Below are 19,018 nucleotides of genomic sequence, written 5' to 3'. Positions count from 1 at the left end.
ATAGGTATCTATCACACCCGTCCCTCTTACTCCATACATATCCCATACACCTGTAAAATACAACTGTAAATCACAATCCCAATTACTCCTTCGCCGATGCCCGACGAGGTGCCTCAGGCATAGGATCCTCCGCATCCAAAGCATTCATATCATCTTCCTGCGCATTAAGGTGGTGGAACACCAACCAGAAGACAATACCAGCGACGAAAGAAGCACACGCCAATCCGACAAACATCCACATAATCGCAGGATCGAATGCGGCGGGGGTCAAGGCCTCAGCGAGAGCGGATCCGAACGCATTGGTGAGTAGGTACATTGATTGAACGAATGATTTCATGCTGGGGGGAGCCTTGGTGTAGGCGTATTCCAGACCGGAGACTGAGGCGAAAATTTCGGAAATACCGATGAACATGTATGCGGGTGTTTGAATGGCGATGTGGATGTTGTTACCCTGTGCTGAACCATCGACCTTGCTTGCGTCACAGAGGGGACTGCCGTAGCAAGGACCTGAACTGTAGATCAGGTGTTGGACGATGGCAGCGTACATCATTGCTAGGGAAGCGACGATGAATCCAAGGGCGATACGGTTGATGGGGCGGAAGGGAATTTTCAAACGGCGCATCAGAGGATAGACGATTGTTTCGAGGAGAGGGATGAAGACGATGATGGAGATTGGGTCGAAATTCTGCATCAGATCGTTTGGAATACCGTGTCCGTTCATTTGACCGGCTTGAGTGACGAAGTTGCTAGAGAACTGCCCATAAACGACCCAGTAGATGGGGTAGAAAGCGAAAACGCGGCAAGCGACGAGCGCACGCTTGAGCTCGTCAATGAAGTGGTCGTCCCAGGGCACGGACTGGTTGCCGTTATGCTCTAATTGCCAGCTTGGCTTGGGTGCATCCATGTTGCGGTTGACGATCATCATACCCAGGGCCTTGAAGGCGTCGGTGATGATGGAGCCTTGGGGTGGGCGGACGACGTAGTACTTTCGGCCAAGCAGGAGCACGAGTGTACCGACAGCGAACATGCACAGGCAAAGTAGATAACCGGACCAGAAACCGATGTACTTCTCCATATAAGGGGTGGCCAGCAGCGAGAGCGAACCCACGTTGATACAACCGTAGAAGATCATGTAGATACGCTGGATGGTCAGAGACGGGTCAATAACGACACGCTCGCCCTTCTTGGTCGTGGAGACGGCCATCTTCTTGCGCTTATATTGATCGGCAATCAGAGGGGCGACGTTGGATTTAATACCACCGGTACCCAGACCAATGATGAGGATAGCCACAATAAAGCCACCCAGACCAGCTCCGTGCTCCAGAGCAGTGGGGATCGAGGTACAAACCAGGATAAGCAGACCGATCAAGTAAATGATACAGAACCAGACGATGGTCTTGTACTTGCCGAGGTACTGATCAGCGACGATAGCACCGATGATGGGAGTCACGTAGCACCAGAATTGGAAGAAAGTAGTCAATCCAGTGGCACCCTGGTGACCCATACCAAGGGCACCTCGACCTTGACTGCCATCGAGAGGATGTTGAACGTAGTTCTGGAACAGACCAGACATACCATAGTAGGTGAATCGCTCGCACAATTCGACGATGGCGACCAACCACGCAGAGACGGGCAAGTTCTCCGCAACATGGCGAAGGGTACGCTTTTCCTCCTCATTAGGCTCCTGACCATCGGGGGTCGGGCTCAGATCTTTAACATCTTCGAAGGCATTTTTCTCATCCGTCACGACGATCTCTTCATTGGCGGCATAGGAGGGAGGGTTGCTTAATAATTGTTAGCTAGCCATATTAGTGTATGGGTTGTATAGCAGTATACACTGATATACAGCTACCTAATAACCTAGGGTAGATATGGAAACTCACGCAACCGCGACCTCGTGATCAGCCATGGCGAGAAATATAGCAAGGTGAGAAGAGAAGTAGAACAAAAAGGTCCCTCCGAGGGATCTCAGGACTATATGTACGGAGTGTTGAGTCAACTAGTCCTTAGTGTATAAAAATTCGCCGCGAGACCAGTGGGGGCTTATCGGCGCAAGAGCCGGAAGAAAAAAAAAGAATTAAAAAAAAAAAAGATAAAACAGAAGCCCGGTCAGCCCAGAAAGTGTCCCACTTTTGATATGGTCAAAAAATCCCCTGCAAATCCAATCCAATCGAATCAGACGAAACCGACGAAAGAATAAAATTGTTTGCGGTTCAACCGTGGGAAGCGATCGGCGGTTTCCGGCGTGCAGCAAAATCGACCCACGAGAATGTAACCCCACGAGATAGACAGTTGACAATTATCTGACAGTTGTGTATTAATTGATACAGTTGATATATTATAATTACTGTTAATCAGCTTAACAGTAATATACTATATCACACTGTATCAATTAATCCAGATTGCACAGATTGTTCTCTTTTCTGTTCCTCGCAATTTTTTCTCACGGAATGCGCCACCCGACAGTTGGCAGATTCTTCTCGGAGTCCACCCGGTCTCCCCAGAACGCAGTTGGACTATCCCGTACGGAGTAAAAAGAATTTCACCAATCACTCCCCAATCACTCATTGCTATCAATTGCCGAGATTGATCCGGCATGGACTTGGCTAATTAGGAAGGAGAACATCTGATTCCATGAGTGATCATGCTGATACACATTCCCCAATCTTTGCCACTTGGTTGACAACAGCATACATACTGCCACTGCAGTTTGTAGACTGGACTGATGGAATGATTGCTGAATGCGAATGCTGTTGGCTGGATGACTGCTGACCGACATCCTCGGTAATCTGCATGTCGCCCCATCTCGATTGCTCCATTGTAACGTTCCCCGCGAGGCTACACATGGGATAACCGGGAATGGAGCTGATGTTGGCCGATGGAGCAAGGGGGGCATGGAGTAAAAGCATGGAGAAATGGAGGCTTGTCATCCATTCAAATCCAATCAGCGCTGAATTGGTCTCACTTTGACTTTCGGCCATGCTCTCACTGGGATGTTACCCCGGAGTCCGTTCGTGCGGGGAGTCTATCCTGCTGCGGTAGCCCATCTGATGATCCATAATTCTCCATTGATATTGAGTAATAGTAAAGGAAGTATCGTTGGAAAGTGAGTCCGAGCCATAGAATAACCTAGTTCTGCTCCATCGATTGCTGCATCTGTAAGGAGTCGCTAATATCCGGGGTAATTTCTCTCTCGTAAAGGGGTTGAGGCGTGGGCGGGTGGAAGCGAAGGGACCGGTGGAGTCGTGGTGGTGTGCCAAGATTGGGAGATAAGAGTGAGTCGTGAGAATTGGTCATCTCGCGGAGTCAGACATGATCAAGTCGGGCTCTGAATATCATTCAGATCAGATCAACATTGAGATGGAATGGTGGGATGGGAATGGTGTTAATTAATAGGTGAAGAGTATATATAGTCATGAGAAGTCAAGACAAGCCTTGCGAACCAACGTTGGGGATGTCCGTCTAATATGTAAAGAGGATTGGCAATGCTTATCACTCCGACTTCGCTCTGTTGACCAACGAGATGGTCGTGGCTGGGTTAGTTCTTCGTGAAGGGCGTGCCCAGGAAGCCATTGAGGCAACGATGGACGAGCAAATAAGCAGCCAAGAATTGGCAAAAATTGGCAATTTGGCAAGGTTGGGCAAAATCAGATCCGAAGCCGGAGTTACTTCAGACAAGCAGATTTTGCAGTCATAAGTAAGAAAAATTGACAATTGAAGAGTTGATCTTTAATTGTTTACTATGAATAAGTTACATCTACATAGTACAAATGCAATCATGTGATTACTCATGTCTACCTGGTCTCTTTCTCAGTCACACACTCTTTTTCTCTCATCAACTTTACTCTCATTTACTCTTTCTTTTTCTACTCTACTTTTTCTGCTTACACAAAAGACTATAATGAAGACTCACCGAAATCGCTATCAGTGGAGCCACTGACTCACCACTCAAATTGTCGATATTAGCAAAGTGGGGAGACGGAGATGCTTCGGATTAACCTACTCAAAGCACACTAACCACCGAGTACAAAGCAGACTAACGACGGGAATTCATCAGATTCTCCGGCTACACTCCGTACTGTATAGACTATGTAGAAGTAAAATCAACTGATATTTACAGATCGCGGTCCAGCAAATCCCCTCGGCCACAATCCTCTCGCTGGTTCCCTCCACCCATATTCCATAACCCGAGCAATCCAACTCGCCATCTCAGCCCCAGCTAACAAACAAACAATATAAAACGTTGCGTCTAACCCCGAACTAATTCCTCCCGCAGTAACGACTCGAACCCGTGAGCCACGTACAAATTGTCCGTCCACAAATCGTCGTCTCACGATTCGAGGCTCTTCTTTACTTCCACTCCTACTGCAGACTTCCCGGAGTATCTCCAGTCCGTGTTGATGCGTCGTGACTGTTATCCCCGGTAGGATTCCCGCAGCGCCGAGGAGAAATGCCCCGGTACAAATGGAGAAGATGATTCGTGGTCGGGATGGGTTAGTACGTGCGAATGCGCGGATGAGGGTTTGCTCTGGTGTGTCGGATTCGGTGAGTTTGTGGACTAGAGAGGGGGCGGCGCCGGGGACGATGAGGATGTCGAAGGTGCTTATTATAGGGTAAGCGTTTGGTAGGAGGAGGTCTGCGTTTATTTTCGCGGAACTGCTTGTTGTGATGGTTTCGTCTCCGGCTATGGTTGTGATTTCGAAGATTGGTTGCTTTTTGTGGGAGGCGTGGGAGAGGATTTCCATCGGACCGGTGAAGTCGAGGATATCTGCGCCGTGGAAGATGAGGACGGCTACTTTGTAGATTCTTGATTTACTTGATGTACTCATTTTGAGTATTGGTTGCATATGCTGACATGCTCGGACCGTCGGGATGTAGAGTAGATATAGAGTTATGGCGCAATGTCTCGTTGAGATATCTGACTTCATCTACAGGTATTTACATCGTGTGACCTTCTAGAATACCTGCCGATACCAGAGTTCACTGAGTCAAGGTTCCTTCAAAGTTTGTTCAAATAGTTACTAGTTGTTGGATACACTCAGGCGAGTATAACGAAGTCGTGAAGTATAGCAGCTGAAACGCATCCACCTGTACCAGCACCGTCACAATAGCATGGTATCCTCAGCTGATATCATTTCCAGGCAAATTGTGAGGAATATTCGGTCCATCAGATACTTCCTCGACATTTCCAACCAGAGGAATCTCCGTCATAACAGCCTTCAACCCTAAAGGGGCCATAATCCCGCCCTACACGCAAAATATCAGCCGACAAAGTATATCCAGCGTCCTCTGAGGTACAAAGTACTACCTCTCTTAGGAGCAGTAGTAGGAGTAGAGTAGCTGATAGACTCACCGACGTCAATTTCAACTCATACATCGGATCAACAATCCAAGAAACCCTCCTAATCATCTCAAACAAACAAATCTTCATCTGCAAAACCGCAAACCCCTGTCCCAAACACTTCCTAGAGTGCGCATTAAACGCAATAAAATGGCACTGTACCGTTTTACTCCGCACCATCCCATGAATACTCTTCACCTCCGTTCCCCATCTCTCCGGTCGAAATTTCCTCGCGTCATTCCCCCATATACTCGGATCCGTATGAACTCCGAACGCATTCCATCCGACCCACGTGTGATTTGGTATTGCTACCTCACCGCCGAGAATTGTTGTAGATGTCGTGACTCGATTGATTAATTGTGAGACGGGTGGGTATAAACGGAGTAATTCGAGGATTACGGCGTAGAGGTATGGGAGGGAATTTATTTGGTCTGTGGTTGGATTTGGTGTGTTTATACTCATTATTTCGGAACGAAGTAGATCCTGAATTGAGGTGTTTGTTCCTAGGACCCAGATTGCGGAGTTTAGGAGTTGTTGGGCGTTTTCGTGGGCGGTTAAGAAGGTTACTTTGAGATTTGCGCGGTATTGTTCAGTCGTTATGTTTCCTTCTTTTAGGGCTTTGTCTAGACCGTCCACGACTTGGGATCCGTCTGCGTCGGTGGTTTGTGTTCGGGCTGATACGGTTTCTACGAGTAAGTCGCCGAATTCTTGCATTATTTTGAAAGCTTCTTTTCGTTGGGGGAAGAGGGTTGGGTAGCGGTCGAGATCGGGGAAGTTGAAGAATAGTGGTTTGAAGAGGGTCTTTTTGATGATGCTTTGGAGTTGTTCGAGGCGTTGACCTGGCTTTTCGAGGCACTTTTATCCGAGTTAATTAGTATTGATTCAAGTGAGCGTATAGTAATGTAGGTGGTAAGTATGTACCTCTAGATCAACATTCATAAAGTTGATTCCCATACAACTTAATGCCCATCGTTGGATGATAGGATTCACTAAGACTCCTCCTCCACCTCCCTTCTCAACACTCCTCTGCTCTTCCAGAAGAACATCCACAAAGCGTCGACACTTCATCAATAAAGGTTGTGAATCGGTAATCCGTCGCTGTAAACCCGGCTTCATGATAGAAGTATATAACTTCCAATTCTGCCCATGAGCATTGATAATATTATCCCCAACCAACGAGGCAATCACACTCCAAGGAATCTTCTTCTGACTCCCGGCTTTAGCATAGATATCTTCGTGTCGGAACATGTCGACGAGTAATTTTGGTTTAGTTGCTAGGACATTCCATCGACCTGCGAACCAGATCTTTACAGCGCCGTTTTGTTCTAGTGGTTGACGGAGCCATTTATCGTATATATCGTCCTGTCCCATGTCACTCCATAGCCCCATTATTGAAATATAGATTGGTACAGTTGGGATGTTCGTCGGCATGTCGTTTGGTATGCGAATATACCAGTATAAGAGGAGTAGGAGGGAGGATAGAATGGCGAAGGTGCCGTTGGCCCAGGTGAGGAGTGACCAGTCCATGGTGGGTAGGTGTGCTTTCAGTCAAGTTTGAGAGAAGACTTTTGGATAATTATTGATGAATGGAAGAGAGGAAGGGTATTAGATTTTGTTGGATGAATGTAGTCGAAGGAATATTGAGTGCTTGTGTATTTTAATCGCTACTGCGAATGCTGACTACCACCACTTCGACGATTCACCGTCGGAATGAACCGAGACGTGGTTCTGATGTGCTCCGAGGATGCTGACGGTGCACTGGCCACTGAGCTGAGATTTGTATCACATTGAGATTTCACTGGTGGTCGGTAGACTGACTATCAGCGATGCCATCCATGTACTACTCATTCAAGTTGCAGTGATGCATTCGAGTTGTATAGCTTTTGGTATGTATAGAATGCAATATCTAGGCATGGATGAAGATAAAGTCTGCCTTATTAGTATAGCACTAGAAAATGTGTCTTGCTAAATGCTGAATAGAATCTGATGTATTGCAGACTCATCTGCTGTATACTCATTGGGACGTTGCGGGCTGTTTAACCCTGCTGGCTGGTATTACGATCTGACTAGACGTTGACAGGTGGAGTCCTGCAATATCTGACTTGTATTACATATCGCAAGTCAATCATTTACTGCGAGCATCGAGCAACACACTACGGAGTAGATGTTACTTGAATATGAATGTCCGGAAAGGTATTGAACTATGAAACCATAAACACAACCAGCACCAGCCACGCACGACATTGCCTCATAAAATGCGTTGTTAAGGGTAAGATACATATCGCAAGCAATCAGGTCGCCACTGCATATTTGCAGCTGGAACATACTGGATATCATCACTTTTCACTGCGACCCCTTGGCCGCACCATCATAACCCGTGGACGTCCCCACACCATCTATTCATCCACCGGGGTGGGAAAGCCATTCACAGCAATTTCTTCGATCTCTTTTCTTGTCTTGTGTCTGTCTGCCTGCTCGGCTCAAACAGTGTACTTGGCCTTGGCACGGGTGCTACCACTGTGCGCACTGTCAGTGTGGCCCGAGAATTCAACCACATCGGCCTCCTTCAAACGCAGCACCTCCTTGAATCGTCGACCAATCGCCTCAAGAATATCCTTGCCCTGCGCGGGTGTGCGGGCGTTCTTGTCACCGGGGATACTCTTGCCCACGGTGCGAGTCCACAGACCAACACGGTAGAAACCCTTACGCACATTGACTACCACACCCATGACTTCATTGTCGGCGTCCTGTTCGAGTGTCTCTCCAATAGCGGCTAACTGCGCGTGCAGCCAGAGGTCGTCGATGGGTACGGATCGCTTGTCCTTGAATTGATAGGACCACTTGCCACCGTGCTTGTTCTGCGGGTCTTCCCATTCCGGTCGTACGCCCTTTTTGAAGAGGTGGTAATCGGCCTTGAGACCGAGTTCAGAGGTAGGAGTAATGTTGTTCTAGATAGAAAAGAAAAGGAATAGAGGTTAGTTGGAAATGCCGCTGGAGTGAGGTGGTCAGGGTTTGCGATGGTGCGGTTCATACGTAGATGCCCCAGAATTCTTCGACGGAGCTGAATGTGACGACTTCCTTGAGCAGGTCATTCCAGTTATCGCCCTAGATAGAGATTAGTACTGGGCGCAGTGTATCTTATCGCATCGCATCTCTTACCTTGCCACTGGGAGGTTTGGTGAACCAGAGAGTCCACTCGTGCATCAGCGGGTGCTTAACGTTAAAGTTCTCGGGGTCATGGAAGACGGTGACCTCGTCGGTTGAGGAGGCCGCGGGGGCGACATTCTCGTCCGTCACGGGGTGACCATTCTCCACGGCAGCCATTGTGAAGAGGTTGTGGGTGGATGGAGGGGAGGTGAAAGGTGGTGGAAGTTCAAGTTGAAAGGCGCGAAGGCGGAGGGGGGGAAGATTTTCGGGCCGGGAAGGAGCCGCTTAACAAAATTCAGTACTGTAGAGTGTACTAATTAATCATTGGTAAATATATAGATTAATCCAAGTATAGGGAGAGAGAATGAAAATATTAATAGTAGAAATAGTAATAATTATTCAGGAGAAAATTAGGCTGGTTCAAAATGATCGACAGTTTGTTCGTTGGGCAAAATTGTCAAAGTTTCCATTTTGGGCGGCGGAGAGAACATTAGTCTTGAGTATATACAATAGTAATATCAAATTATCTGAATATACCCAAGACATAAATTGAATTTATATTTTTGGGTGATCTTGGATTACTGATGTATTTTAAGTTATCTAGGTAGATAACTAGATATATGGATAATAGAGATGACGGTCTGAATATTGGAATAGCAGTTCATGATCTATTATGTCTATGGTGCACAATATATCCCATAATATATAACAAGGCCCAACTAGTATCACAAGCCACCTGGGCACAATAATCAATGATTGTATGTTCAAAGCAGATCCTAAATTCTATCATGTCCATACCATCACAATGCCAGTATAATAACGCAAATCGCAATGAAATCACAAATGGCACCAGGCCATTACTCTTCACCGCTGTTCATCAGACTCAGGAAGCAGTTCCAGCCTATCATCCAGAATGAGCATATGTATCAATGTAAGAAACTCTAGCTGTTTGTCACTCACCCAAGCTAACAACATTCACCGTCAGTACTCGCAGTTCTAGAGGCACAAAGGCAAAGTTGGCACTCTGCACGATTGGCCAGACCATACAATTGGCCTTGTAGGCCGGCAAGAACGAATGATGCCACTTTTCCAACGGGGAAGTACCCTCCATAATCGCCATCGATGAAAGGAAAGCAGTCAATTGGACTGGAGCAAAGAGGAACTGATCACAGCCGACACGGGCGAGCGTAGTGGTCAAAGTACTGTTGAGATTGACATGACGTTGAAGAATACCGAACCACTTAGTCGCGACGGGACCAAAGACGGCTGGAATCAAGATTAGTTACGCGATCGCAATGGAAAAAAAAAGAAATTAGACATTAGGAGAAGTGATTTATATACCTCCGCCATAAAGAGCCATGCGCCCGGTGCGGGCAAACTCGTGTTTCTCGAGTCCGCGGCGATCAACGGCCTGCTGGGCGAGGACATCACCGCTGCCGAACAGGACCTTTTGATGATGTCAGTTTAATTTCCCGATAATGATTTTATAAAAAAAATATGAGAACATACAGCACTAGTGATGCTAGAAGTGAGAATTGGACTCTTTGCCAATTTGGCTTGGTACCTGAATGATATCAGCGGAGTTCAATTTCTTCTTTTCTCGTTTCCCTCGGGGAGAACCATGGGTCATACCAGCGCAGCATATTGGATGCTGAAAGAGAGGAGAAGGGAGGAAACGAGAAGAGAGATAGATTGATCTAAGTAAAGGAGAGAGTTTGAAAACCAACAGAGTAAGAAGAGGACGAAGAGGAGAGAAGAGTGAAGGTGAAGATGAAGAAGAATAGGAGGAGAAGGAGTATAGAATCAAGGATGAAATGCGGAGAGGAGGTTGCCCAAAGGGGAAACGCAACCGCGTCGGAAGGCTCTTTTGGGGCGTATTCCTTCAGTTTATGTACATAGTGTAGAGATAGATACCATTTGCAAGTGAATTTCGTTGAACATAATAATATGCTAATGTATTTCAATTATAATTGTTCTCTGCAATTCCCTAGTTCTAATGTTATTCTCTATACATACATACCATACTTTATGTACTGTAATACTCGAGTTGAAATCTGCTTTTGTTCTGCGCAAACCGGTTTTAAGATAATTCTGCCAATTGAATATTCACCGCTAGACTCACCGCTATATTTACCGCCCCACTAATCAGGAACTAGGGCTAATCTGTTAGGGTAATTAGTCATCCACTCGCTTAGCCCACCCTCCGCCGGCAAATTTTGGAGGTCAACGCCAAACGCCAAACGCCCGACTTGATCGACCACTCGACTTCAATTCGACAATCTCGTCTTCGTCGCCCTTACATACATCCAAAATGGCTGACGCTGCTCCCCGTGGACGTGGAGGTTTTGGCTCGCGCGGCGACCGTGGTGGTGACCGTCGCGGTCGTGGCCGTGGCCGTGGCCGTCGTGGTGGAAAGCAGGAGGAGAAGGAGTGGCAGCCCGTCACTAAGCTCGGTCGTCTCGTCAAGGCCGGCAAGATCACCAGCATGGAGCAGATCTACCTCCACTCTCTGCCCATCAAGGAGTACCAGATTGTCGACTTCTTCCTGCCTAAGCTGAAGGATGAGGTTATGAAGGTGCGATTCAACAAACCTGCGATACCGAACCCCACAATGCGAACAATTTGGCGATATACTTGGACCAGGCAGCAGAACAGAGCAGCAGCAGCAGCAGCAGCAGCATGGAAAGCAATTACGGGGACAAAGAGGAGAATTGAAAAAGCTACAGCTCGCGCCAGCTCAAGCTCACAGCTGCTTGGTCGCAAGGAATCGCCAATGGATCAGCATTGTCCATATTTTACGAACACAGCTAATCAGTCTTCCTCCTACAGATCAAGCCCGTCCAGAAGCAGACCCGTGCCGGTCAGCGTACCCGTTTCAAGGCCATCGTCCTCATCGGTGACTCCGAGGGTCACATTGGTCTCGGTATCAAGACCTCCAAGGAAGTCGCCACTGCCATCCGTGCCGCCATCACCATCGCCAAGCTGGCTGTCCTCCCCGTCCGTCGCGGTTACTGGGGTTCCAACCTCGGTGAGCCTCACTCTCTGCCCGTCAAGCAGAGCGGCAAGTGTGGTTCCGTCTCCGTCCGTGTATGTATACCAGTCCAAGTTCAATGTGTTGATATGATGTGGAATCCGACTTCAAATCAGTTTTCAGCACAATAACTCAGTCAAGAACCATGCTAATGTGATAATGTATAGCTCATTCCCGCCCCCCGTGGTACTGGTCTCGTTGCCTCCCCCGCCGTCAAGCGTCTCCTCCAGCTTGCTGGTGTCGAGGATGCCTACACCTCCTCTTCCGGTTCCACCAAGACCCTCGAGAACACCCTCAAGGCTACCTTCGTCGCCGTCGTCAACACCTACGGTTTCCTCACCCCTAACCTCTGGAAGGACACCAAGCTCATCCGTTCCCCTCTGGAGGAGTTCGGTGATGTCCTCCGCCAGGGCAAGAAGTACTAGAGTGCGATTTGCGACGATGCATGATTTAGTTCCGAGTTTCTTTACCCCCCTTCGAGCTGGATGACGAAAAGTGGCTTGCGGGTTGATTCCCCCTCGGGCTCCGGGTGTCCTTTGGATGTATTTATCGGGATGGGATAACAAAAATAGCGAAGTCAGCCATCTACCAGCCATTTGTGTGTAGCGTATCATCTTGTATCGTATGCGTGTATCTTTGTGTATGTGATGGTCTATCAGATTGTCATCGTAGAGAAGAAGAACCCTACCCAGGGTATCTTCTAGATATACACTTGGAATAACCCTAGAGCTATGATGCGGCAGTATAAACTGCTAGTCTAGGTACTTGAATCGACATTGCTTAGACTCGCTGGGAAAACACTAATAATTTGAATCATGCAGACCTGAAACTTCTAAGTTGAAACACTAAACTGATTCGATCCCGCATCTTTGATACCTTTCAAGGCTAGAGAATTCCAGTAGATCCGGGCAGAATACGAGGTGGATCGAGTAAATCGAATGCAAATGTGGCTTGAATTGTTCAGTCATTTCTGTATTATGACCAAATAGGTACATTCATAAATAAAATAAGCATTCTACAGTTGTTCTTCACTGTTTGCATATCGAAGTCATTTCTCGAAGTATACGAGTACTTTCAGTACAATCGAGTAGTACAGTATACCAGTAAACCTGGTATACTTCACATAAGTTACTCAAAAATGCAAACGACTTCAACATTTCCATATCTCTTCATTCTTTACCTTCTATTCACACCCAGTCTCTCATTTGACACAGAATCCTGGTCAAAGTTCAAGCGCCAATAGGCCCGATACTACAAGGTCATCAAATGCAGGACCCTTAACGACAATCTTCACGCCGTCTACTTTATGATTAACTCCACATACCAGTGTATATAAGGCATCGATGGCCCGTACGCTGATGATTGTGCGTCAGAGAATTGGACATTAGATCGTTACTTTAGTCCTGGACAATGTCCATCGGGATATAAGACTTGTACATTACCTACGTTGACGCAGCGAGTTGTTACGACGGAGATCTGTTGTCCAAGGTATGTATATTGCGTTCTATAACGAAGTCAATTATGCTTGGATTAAGTATTGGTAGAGGGTAGCTGATGTTGATGGGTGATGATGCTAGTGGATTGGATTATATATTCCAAGATTACTGCGCCAAAACATTCAATGATCCTTCACCAATTACATATTCTGATTCGACTATTTCCAGTCAAACGAGTGTTTGGGGTGTTACGGCTTCGGCTGTTCAAATTCGTTTTCAGAAGAGTGATTCGACTGTTGTGCCTATTCCCACGGCATCGTTTAAACTTCCTGGTCCTAAGAAAGAGTTTGATGTGAAGGACCAAAGTTGGAATTGGAATTGGTACTGGTGTGGATGCTACTAGCATAGCAAGCAGAATAGTATTCTGCTTGCTATTGGGGGTTTTTATGGACGGAGGAATTTGGAAGAGAAAGGCTTTTAATGTGAAGAATTCGAGTTTGGAGAGGAGTTCTTGTGGTGTTGTTCCGGATTCCGTAGTGAATGAAGTTACGCCGGCTTATGTGAGAACGAAGCAGTAAGTACCGTGCCTGCGGTACTTGATTGTTTTTGTTCATTTACTGGTACTACCAGTAAATAGTAGTGTTTGTAAATGATATTATGACAAGCGATCAGAAGTCCAAGTAAATGGATATTTGGATTCCAACGGTCATAATGGTTGCTCGTGGTATATGACATATATTATGCAAAAGGACCCTCAATTCGGGAACGAAGCTGCTATAAAGGATAGAAAATAACCTTTTCAGCTCGATTGTTTGACAGATATTACTGAATATAGCCCTAGGGGGGGTCAATATCCAAAAATTCCTTGCACTTACTCCAATTTTGTCCTTTCTGTTTTGTCCTTTTTGTAGACTCTTGAAGGATGTTGGATCTAAATCTTTAGATCTGCTTGGAAGCAGCCCGTCCTATCAAGCAATCTAATTTACCACTTCATCGCCAATATTCAATCATATAATTGATAGTATACTTTTTCCCTTATAGGATTCATCATACTCTCATACTAGGAGGTACTACTACATACCCTATGCACGTAATTGAGTAGTAAATATTGGCCGATTAGTGGGATGCCGGTGGATGCCGACGGGTTCCGGTGGGTTCCGGTAGATCCCGGTGGGAGCCTGTGGGAGCCGCCAGTCGGGAATGTTTTGTACTTTACAACTAAGCAGCTTTCAATGTCGACGATTAATAGCAAAGTCAACACGACTGTGATACCTGGACATGATGGATACTATAAATGTCCAGTCACTGGCTGCAGTGCGAGTTATCGACGTAAAGAACATTTGCAACGTCATCAGGTCAAGCATTCCCAGCAAGAACCTTTTAAATGTCCAAATTGCCCACGAGAGTTCGGTCGAAGGTATGTAGCGTTCTTGCCTTAGTGTAGCCAAATCCATTAACTTCATGTTCAATTTTGGAGCTAATCTTATGTAGTGACACCCTTCGGCGACATCTACGTCGAGATCATAAAGTGAACGAGCCAATGCGTCGGGCGAGACAAGCCTGCGAAAACTGCCATCTAGCGAAATCTCGTTGTGAAGGTGGTCCACCGTGCGAAGAATGTACACGTCGGAATATTGAATGTACATTCAAAGACCAGAGTAAGACAGAAAACAAGAGTTCAAGTTCGAATGGACCGACCATTGAAGAATCGGTCGACACATGGACGTCTAATCAATCCCCGGCTCAATCTCCTAACCTGCTGGAGAAGAGAGAGAAATGTGTTGAGCTTTATTTTGAGAAATTTCATCCCCATTGGTCTTTTATTCATAGAGGTTCATTCCAAATACATCGGGAACTTCCCCTTATGGTGCAGTCAATGGTGGTCATTGGGCTGTGGGCCACAGAGAAACCTGCTTCACAGTCTGCTGCGAGGGATCTTCATGATAACCTGGATGTGGCCATTCGTGAGCAAAGAGTGAGTGTCTTTCTCAAATTATTCTGGATTCATCTCTAGCAGTCAACTAACTTCCAGGGATAAATAGGATAAATGGGATATGTCAGATAAAGACAGTGTATCTGACGGCTGTCGCTGGCCATTAGCGACATTCCAAGCTATTTTACTGCATATAATCTTCGCTTGTATGATTGAGGACCAGCAAGCCTTCAACTTTGACCTTAAGGTTTCTGTCTCGTCCAAGACTATCGGGTTACTGACTCGTCTTGTCAGAAGTTGTCGAAATCTTGGCATGTTCTACTATCCGAACATCCTTGCTCAATTCCAAGATATGGGGGAGGAGACATTGACTTTTCTATTCATCGAAGATACCAAGCGTTTTAACTTGGCTCTCTACAAACTTGTGAAGAAGCTGAGTACTCCCGGTACTGGAGAGACTGAAGATCTCCAGATAATGGCAAGTGAATTGAGGTTTCCGGTTTCGAGTCGTGAAAGTCGACTTGTTTGGGATGCTGTTAATAGAGAGGAATGGTATCATGCTCTCTCTCTTGAGTCAATCGGTGATCAAATTAGAAATTCTGCTGAAGATAGTTGGATTTCTCGATCTGCGGAGATATTGGATTTTCTTTGATATAGCAATTACCCTATTATGTGGAGTGGAAGCTTTAAAGCGCTCATAGACTAGCAGTATTCTTCATGTTATCCAGTCCTAGTTTTCTTTAATAGTACTTAATAGAATTTACTAGGATAAGTAAACAATTTGAGGATATTGTGCCTCAGACCTCGACGTCACAGGCCTAGTATTTACCCTTTTCTTGCCAAAGCTTGAATATTCAACAGATTACCTAGACTAAGTTGGTCTCGATGCTGCAGTGTAGTGCTAGTAGTTGGGGTCTCACAAGTAGTTATGAAATAGTGTGAAGACGCATTAAATTTGATTTATCAGCTTGATCCTTATACATTAGTAACTCAAATTTGATTCCCAGCAGCCATATATAAATACCCCTTCACAACGCGGTACGAAAAGAAAAAGAGCCAAGTTCCTAATCTATTATTTTGAACCAAAATGACACTACCAAAATCCAGCAAAATCTACAGGCGGAGTGGAGGTGATATCCCACAAACCCTCCGCTTGAAGACAGAGGATCTTCCATCCACTTTGAAAGCAGATGAGGTTCTCATCCGGATCCACGCCGTCTCTCTGAACTACAGAGATGTGGCAATGCTACACGGAAAATATCCGGCTGAAATACTCGAGAAAGGCGTTCCTGTCTCGGACTGTGCTGCTGAGGTCATCTCCGTTGGATCCGAAGTTCATGATTTCAAGGCTGGAGATTATGTAGGTTCGATATTCGACTTGAATAACCTCACAGGGACGGAGGATAAGTCTGCTGCTCTTGGTGGGGAGGTTGAAGGTGTTCTGCGGGAATATGCTGTCTTCAATCAGGATGTTCTCTTGCATCTGCCGAAGTATCTTTCATGGGAGGAGGTTAGTATTTGCTCCGTATTATATTTCTTGGGAGCATTTGTGTTTTTGAATGAGGGAAATAAAGGCTAACTTTCTGATTTAGGCAGCATGTATCCCATGTGCTGGGGTGACAGCATGGAACGCTCTTAATATGCCTCGAACTAGCGGAACTGCTCTGCTTCTGGGTAGGATATATGGTTATCCGATGAGTGATGATCCAGATAGAATACTAATCCTTCATCTATAGGAACTGGCGGAGTGAGCATGTTTGCCTTACTTATTTGTCTGGCTACGGGGATTCGCCCAATCATCACATCTTCCTCGGACGAGAAGCTCGACGCTCTCAAGGCTTTCGGCAGTGAGGGATCCATCGATACCATCAACTACCGAAAGTTCCCGGACTGGGAGAAAGAGGTACTCCGTCTGACAAATGGACGGGGCGTAGATGTTGTGATTGAGAATGGTGGTCCATCTACCGCTGATAAAAGTCTGGCTTCAATTTCACGACGGGGTGTCGTTTCATTGGTTGGATTTCTTGGAGGGTTTAATGTTGAGGCCCAGCCTAACCTCCTATTGCCCACTTTACAGAAGACTGCGAGAATCCAGTGAGTTTTTACTGTACAATCTTACTATTTCACATCACTAATGTTGTGTTTTCAGAGGAATTGCAGTTGGGTCGAAGATTGATCAGCGGAATTTGTGTGATTTCCTTTCAGAAAAGAAAGTTGCTCTGAAGGGGATCATTGACAAAAGAGTATTCTCATTCGAGGAGTCACAGGCTGCATTTGATTATCTCTACTCCGGACAGCATGTTGGTAAGGTGATCATCAAATTGTGAAGTTTCAAGGAATGACTTCAGAAATTGAAGAGCAGAACAGTATTTACCAATAATAACGAGTGTTTCACAATTTGAGAAGGATTTACGGTATTGAATTACTAGTAACGTCTCTGATTATACACTCTTGGTCTGGTTTAACATTGACCCCCCTCATCGAATCGAAAGATATTGTCAACAAATGGTCCGAAGCAGAGAAACAAAGCAACTCTTTATGCTGTTCTAAATCTAAGAAAGGAACTTTTTATAAATATAAATCAACGAAAATAGACGAGAATTTAATTGTGACCAAGCATCAATCGTCACGAAAACTCATCATGCGTGAAGCTCTGCTGTGAAACCGGTGGAGTAGTACAGAGTACAGATCGGTGTTCTCTAATTGGTGGAAGCACCACCGTGATCGATTTAGTTGTGTAACCTGCCTGGAAGCTAGGGATTGTACAGTATAATAACTTAACACCGCTGAAAGGGGTTCATGATTTAGTTCCGACCAACAGAGTATTGTAGACATAAATTCGACTCGAGTCTACTAAGTATTTCTCTTGGAGCTTGGCGTTAAATGCATCATGGAAGACTTTTCGTTGCATGGCGAAGAAAAAAGCACCGAGCAGTGGAAGGATGATGTATTTGATTGCATATGTGGTTCATACTATATACTTCTCTGCTATGATGTGCTGAAGATCTCTTGCATGTCAAGAGAGTTTTCACCGGGCTAATCACTCCTGCTTCGAGAAATCTTCAGATGTTGTCATTATCAAGTCACTTTTCCATGACAATTGTGGGTCATGACCCACATTCTCCAGCGCGAGAAGCTTCAAGTCCTCTTCACAGAAGCAGGATTTGGCACTACCATTCTCAAATGCTAAGCATATTGTATATGAGACAAGAAAGTGGGCAAGACTTATCTGAAATAGCGAATGATGTAACAAATCCGCACCTTGCATATAAAGCCGGATACCTGCCAGGCAATGTAATGCAATTCAAACCGTTTACTGCAGTGCAGTACAGATTGAGATCATGAATAGCATCATCCGAAACTCCTCACTCCAGGCTTTCAAGTCTCCACGCACACTATTTTCCTCTCAGAGGAGAGCCGCCTCGACAGTATCCGGTGAACCCGTCCCGTATGGAGGGTACCCTATGCGGTAAGTTGAATCTCTTGTTCTTTAATTGAAAGATTGCCTAATTTTTTTTTCCAGAATGATGTTGATTGTCGGCGCCGGTGCTGGAACCGCATATTATCTCTGGAACCGTGGGCATGCGAATGCCAAAGCTGGTGCTGTCGAAGACACACAAGCCCACCATGGGCCGAATAAGGAACAAATTCGAACACCAGGAGATAATCCATCGAGAAAGGAGCGCGCATAGCCTTGGAACTTGAAGCTATATATGGAGTACGCAGTAATGCATTATCTGTATAATATTCTAGATGAAGCTGTGCTGAACCTGTACACTATATTGCATCATCAGGTGGATTATTGATCATTGACTACTGTACATGTACCAGTTATGTTCCAGCACTGGTAGGTCTCATTTATACGAAGAAGTATTAGATGCACGTGAATAAATCAACCATCTCTACTTGTGAAATCTAGATTTGTGTATGTAGCTGTCGCCAACCGACTCAGCTAGACCACTCACCTGCTGTCGGTCTGTAAATGTGCAGTTTCTCCACCTCGATGCATGAATATTGCCTGGAGTGTTTTTTTTGATTCTCCCTTGTGTGACAATTGAACAAATATAGTCGAATACTCTTGGATTACCCATTAAATACTCTGAATTACAATCTGATATCCCCAATGCCAT

At 45.7% G+C, this 19,018-nt stretch overlaps 10 protein-coding genes across 10 annotated transcripts; 5 read left to right on the top strand and 5 right to left on the bottom strand.

Moving 5' to 3' along the window:
- Positions 1 to 82: 82 nt before the first annotated feature.
- On the bottom strand, positions 83 to 1,909 carry N7469_005045 (peptide MFS transporter; the record flags this gene model as incomplete). Its single annotated transcript, XM_056643965.1, has 2 exons — positions 83 to 1,784; positions 1,884 to 1,909. 2 exons carry the CDS (start codon positions 1,907 to 1,909, stop codon positions 83 to 85), a joined length of 1,728 nt encoding a protein of 575 aa, XP_056500779.1.
- A 2,205-nt stretch (positions 1,910 to 4,114) lies between these two features.
- N7469_005044 (ThiJ/PfpI family protein) lies at positions 4,115 to 4,829 on the bottom strand (the record flags this gene model as incomplete). Its single annotated transcript, XM_056643964.1, is given in 2 exon segments — positions 4,115 to 4,219; positions 4,233 to 4,829. 2 exon segments carry the CDS (start codon positions 4,827 to 4,829, stop codon positions 4,115 to 4,117), a joined length of 702 nt encoding a protein of 233 aa, XP_056500778.1.
- A 292-nt stretch (positions 4,830 to 5,121) lies between these two features.
- On the bottom strand, positions 5,122 to 6,868 carry xanG (cytochrome P450 monooxygenase xanG; the record flags this gene model as incomplete). The annotated part of the gene is made up of 3 exons (XM_056643963.1): positions 5,122 to 5,247; positions 5,354 to 6,196; positions 6,263 to 6,868. 3 exons carry the CDS (start codon positions 6,866 to 6,868, stop codon positions 5,122 to 5,124), a joined length of 1,575 nt encoding a protein of 524 aa, XP_056500777.1.
- Positions 6,869 to 7,821: 953 nt separating this feature from the next.
- N7469_005042 (eukaryotic translation initiation factor 4E) lies at positions 7,822 to 8,665 on the bottom strand (the record flags this gene model as incomplete). The annotated part of the gene is made up of 3 exons (XM_056643962.1): positions 7,822 to 8,289; positions 8,375 to 8,446; positions 8,501 to 8,665. 3 exons carry the CDS (start codon positions 8,663 to 8,665, stop codon positions 7,822 to 7,824), a joined length of 705 nt encoding a protein of 234 aa, XP_056500776.1.
- A 775-nt stretch (positions 8,666 to 9,440) lies between these two features.
- Positions 9,441 to 10,131, bottom strand: N7469_005041 (Mpv17/PMP22 family protein; the record flags this gene model as incomplete). Its single annotated transcript, XM_056643961.1, has 4 exons — positions 9,441 to 9,754; positions 9,830 to 9,935; positions 9,998 to 10,052; positions 10,121 to 10,131. The coding sequence occupies 4 exons, from the start codon at positions 10,129 to 10,131 to the stop codon at positions 9,441 to 9,443; spliced, it is 486 nt and encodes a 161-aa protein (XP_056500775.1).
- Positions 10,132 to 10,722: 591 nt separating this feature from the next.
- N7469_005040 (40S ribosomal protein uS5) lies at positions 10,723 to 11,953 on the top strand. Its single transcript, XM_056643960.1, has 3 exons — positions 10,723 to 11,063; positions 11,318 to 11,575; positions 11,687 to 11,953. The coding sequence occupies exons 1-3, from the start codon at positions 10,800 to 10,802 to the stop codon at positions 11,942 to 11,944; spliced, it is 780 nt and encodes a 259-aa protein (XP_056500774.1). The 5' UTR covers positions 10,723 to 10,799; the 3' UTR covers positions 11,945 to 11,953.
- Positions 11,954 to 12,858: 905 nt separating this feature from the next.
- N7469_005039 (uncharacterized protein) lies at positions 12,859 to 13,358 on the top strand (the record flags this gene model as incomplete). The annotated part of the gene is made up of 2 exons (XM_056643959.1): positions 12,859 to 13,007; positions 13,097 to 13,358. Coding segments are annotated over 2 exons (411 nt in total), but the record flags the coding sequence as incomplete, so codon positions are not given.
- A 721-nt stretch (positions 13,359 to 14,079) lies between these two features.
- On the top strand, positions 14,080 to 15,540 carry N7469_005038 (uncharacterized protein; the record flags this gene model as incomplete). The annotated part of the gene is made up of 3 exons (XM_056643958.1): positions 14,080 to 14,372; positions 14,447 to 14,930; positions 14,998 to 15,540. 3 exons carry the CDS (start codon positions 14,080 to 14,082, stop codon positions 15,538 to 15,540), a joined length of 1,320 nt encoding a protein of 439 aa, XP_056500772.1.
- Positions 15,541 to 15,975: 435 nt separating this feature from the next.
- On the top strand, positions 15,976 to 17,215 carry N7469_005037 (zinc-dependent alcohol dehydrogenase family protein; the record flags this gene model as incomplete). The annotated part of the gene is made up of 4 exons (XM_056643957.1): positions 15,976 to 16,398; positions 16,481 to 16,562; positions 16,625 to 16,982; positions 17,038 to 17,215. The coding sequence occupies 4 exons, from the start codon at positions 15,976 to 15,978 to the stop codon at positions 17,213 to 17,215; spliced, it is 1,041 nt and encodes a 346-aa protein (XP_056500771.1).
- A 1,014-nt stretch (positions 17,216 to 18,229) lies between these two features.
- N7469_005036 (uncharacterized protein) lies at positions 18,230 to 18,580 on the top strand (the record flags this gene model as incomplete). Its single annotated transcript, XM_056643956.1, has 2 exons — positions 18,230 to 18,357; positions 18,412 to 18,580. 2 exons carry the CDS (start codon positions 18,230 to 18,232, stop codon positions 18,578 to 18,580), a joined length of 297 nt encoding a protein of 98 aa, XP_056500770.1.
- Between the last annotated feature and the right edge of the window lie 438 nt (positions 18,581 to 19,018).

Source organism: Penicillium citrinum, assembly GCF_028827155.1.
Source record: "Penicillium citrinum strain IBT 23319 chromosome Unknown utg000004l:1.0-2404223.0:1.0-2405248.0, whole genome shotgun sequence".
Lineage (NCBI taxonomy): Eukaryota > Fungi > Ascomycota > Eurotiomycetes > Eurotiales > Aspergillaceae > Penicillium > Penicillium citrinum.
This window is presented reverse-complemented; position numbering and strand designations above follow the sequence as displayed.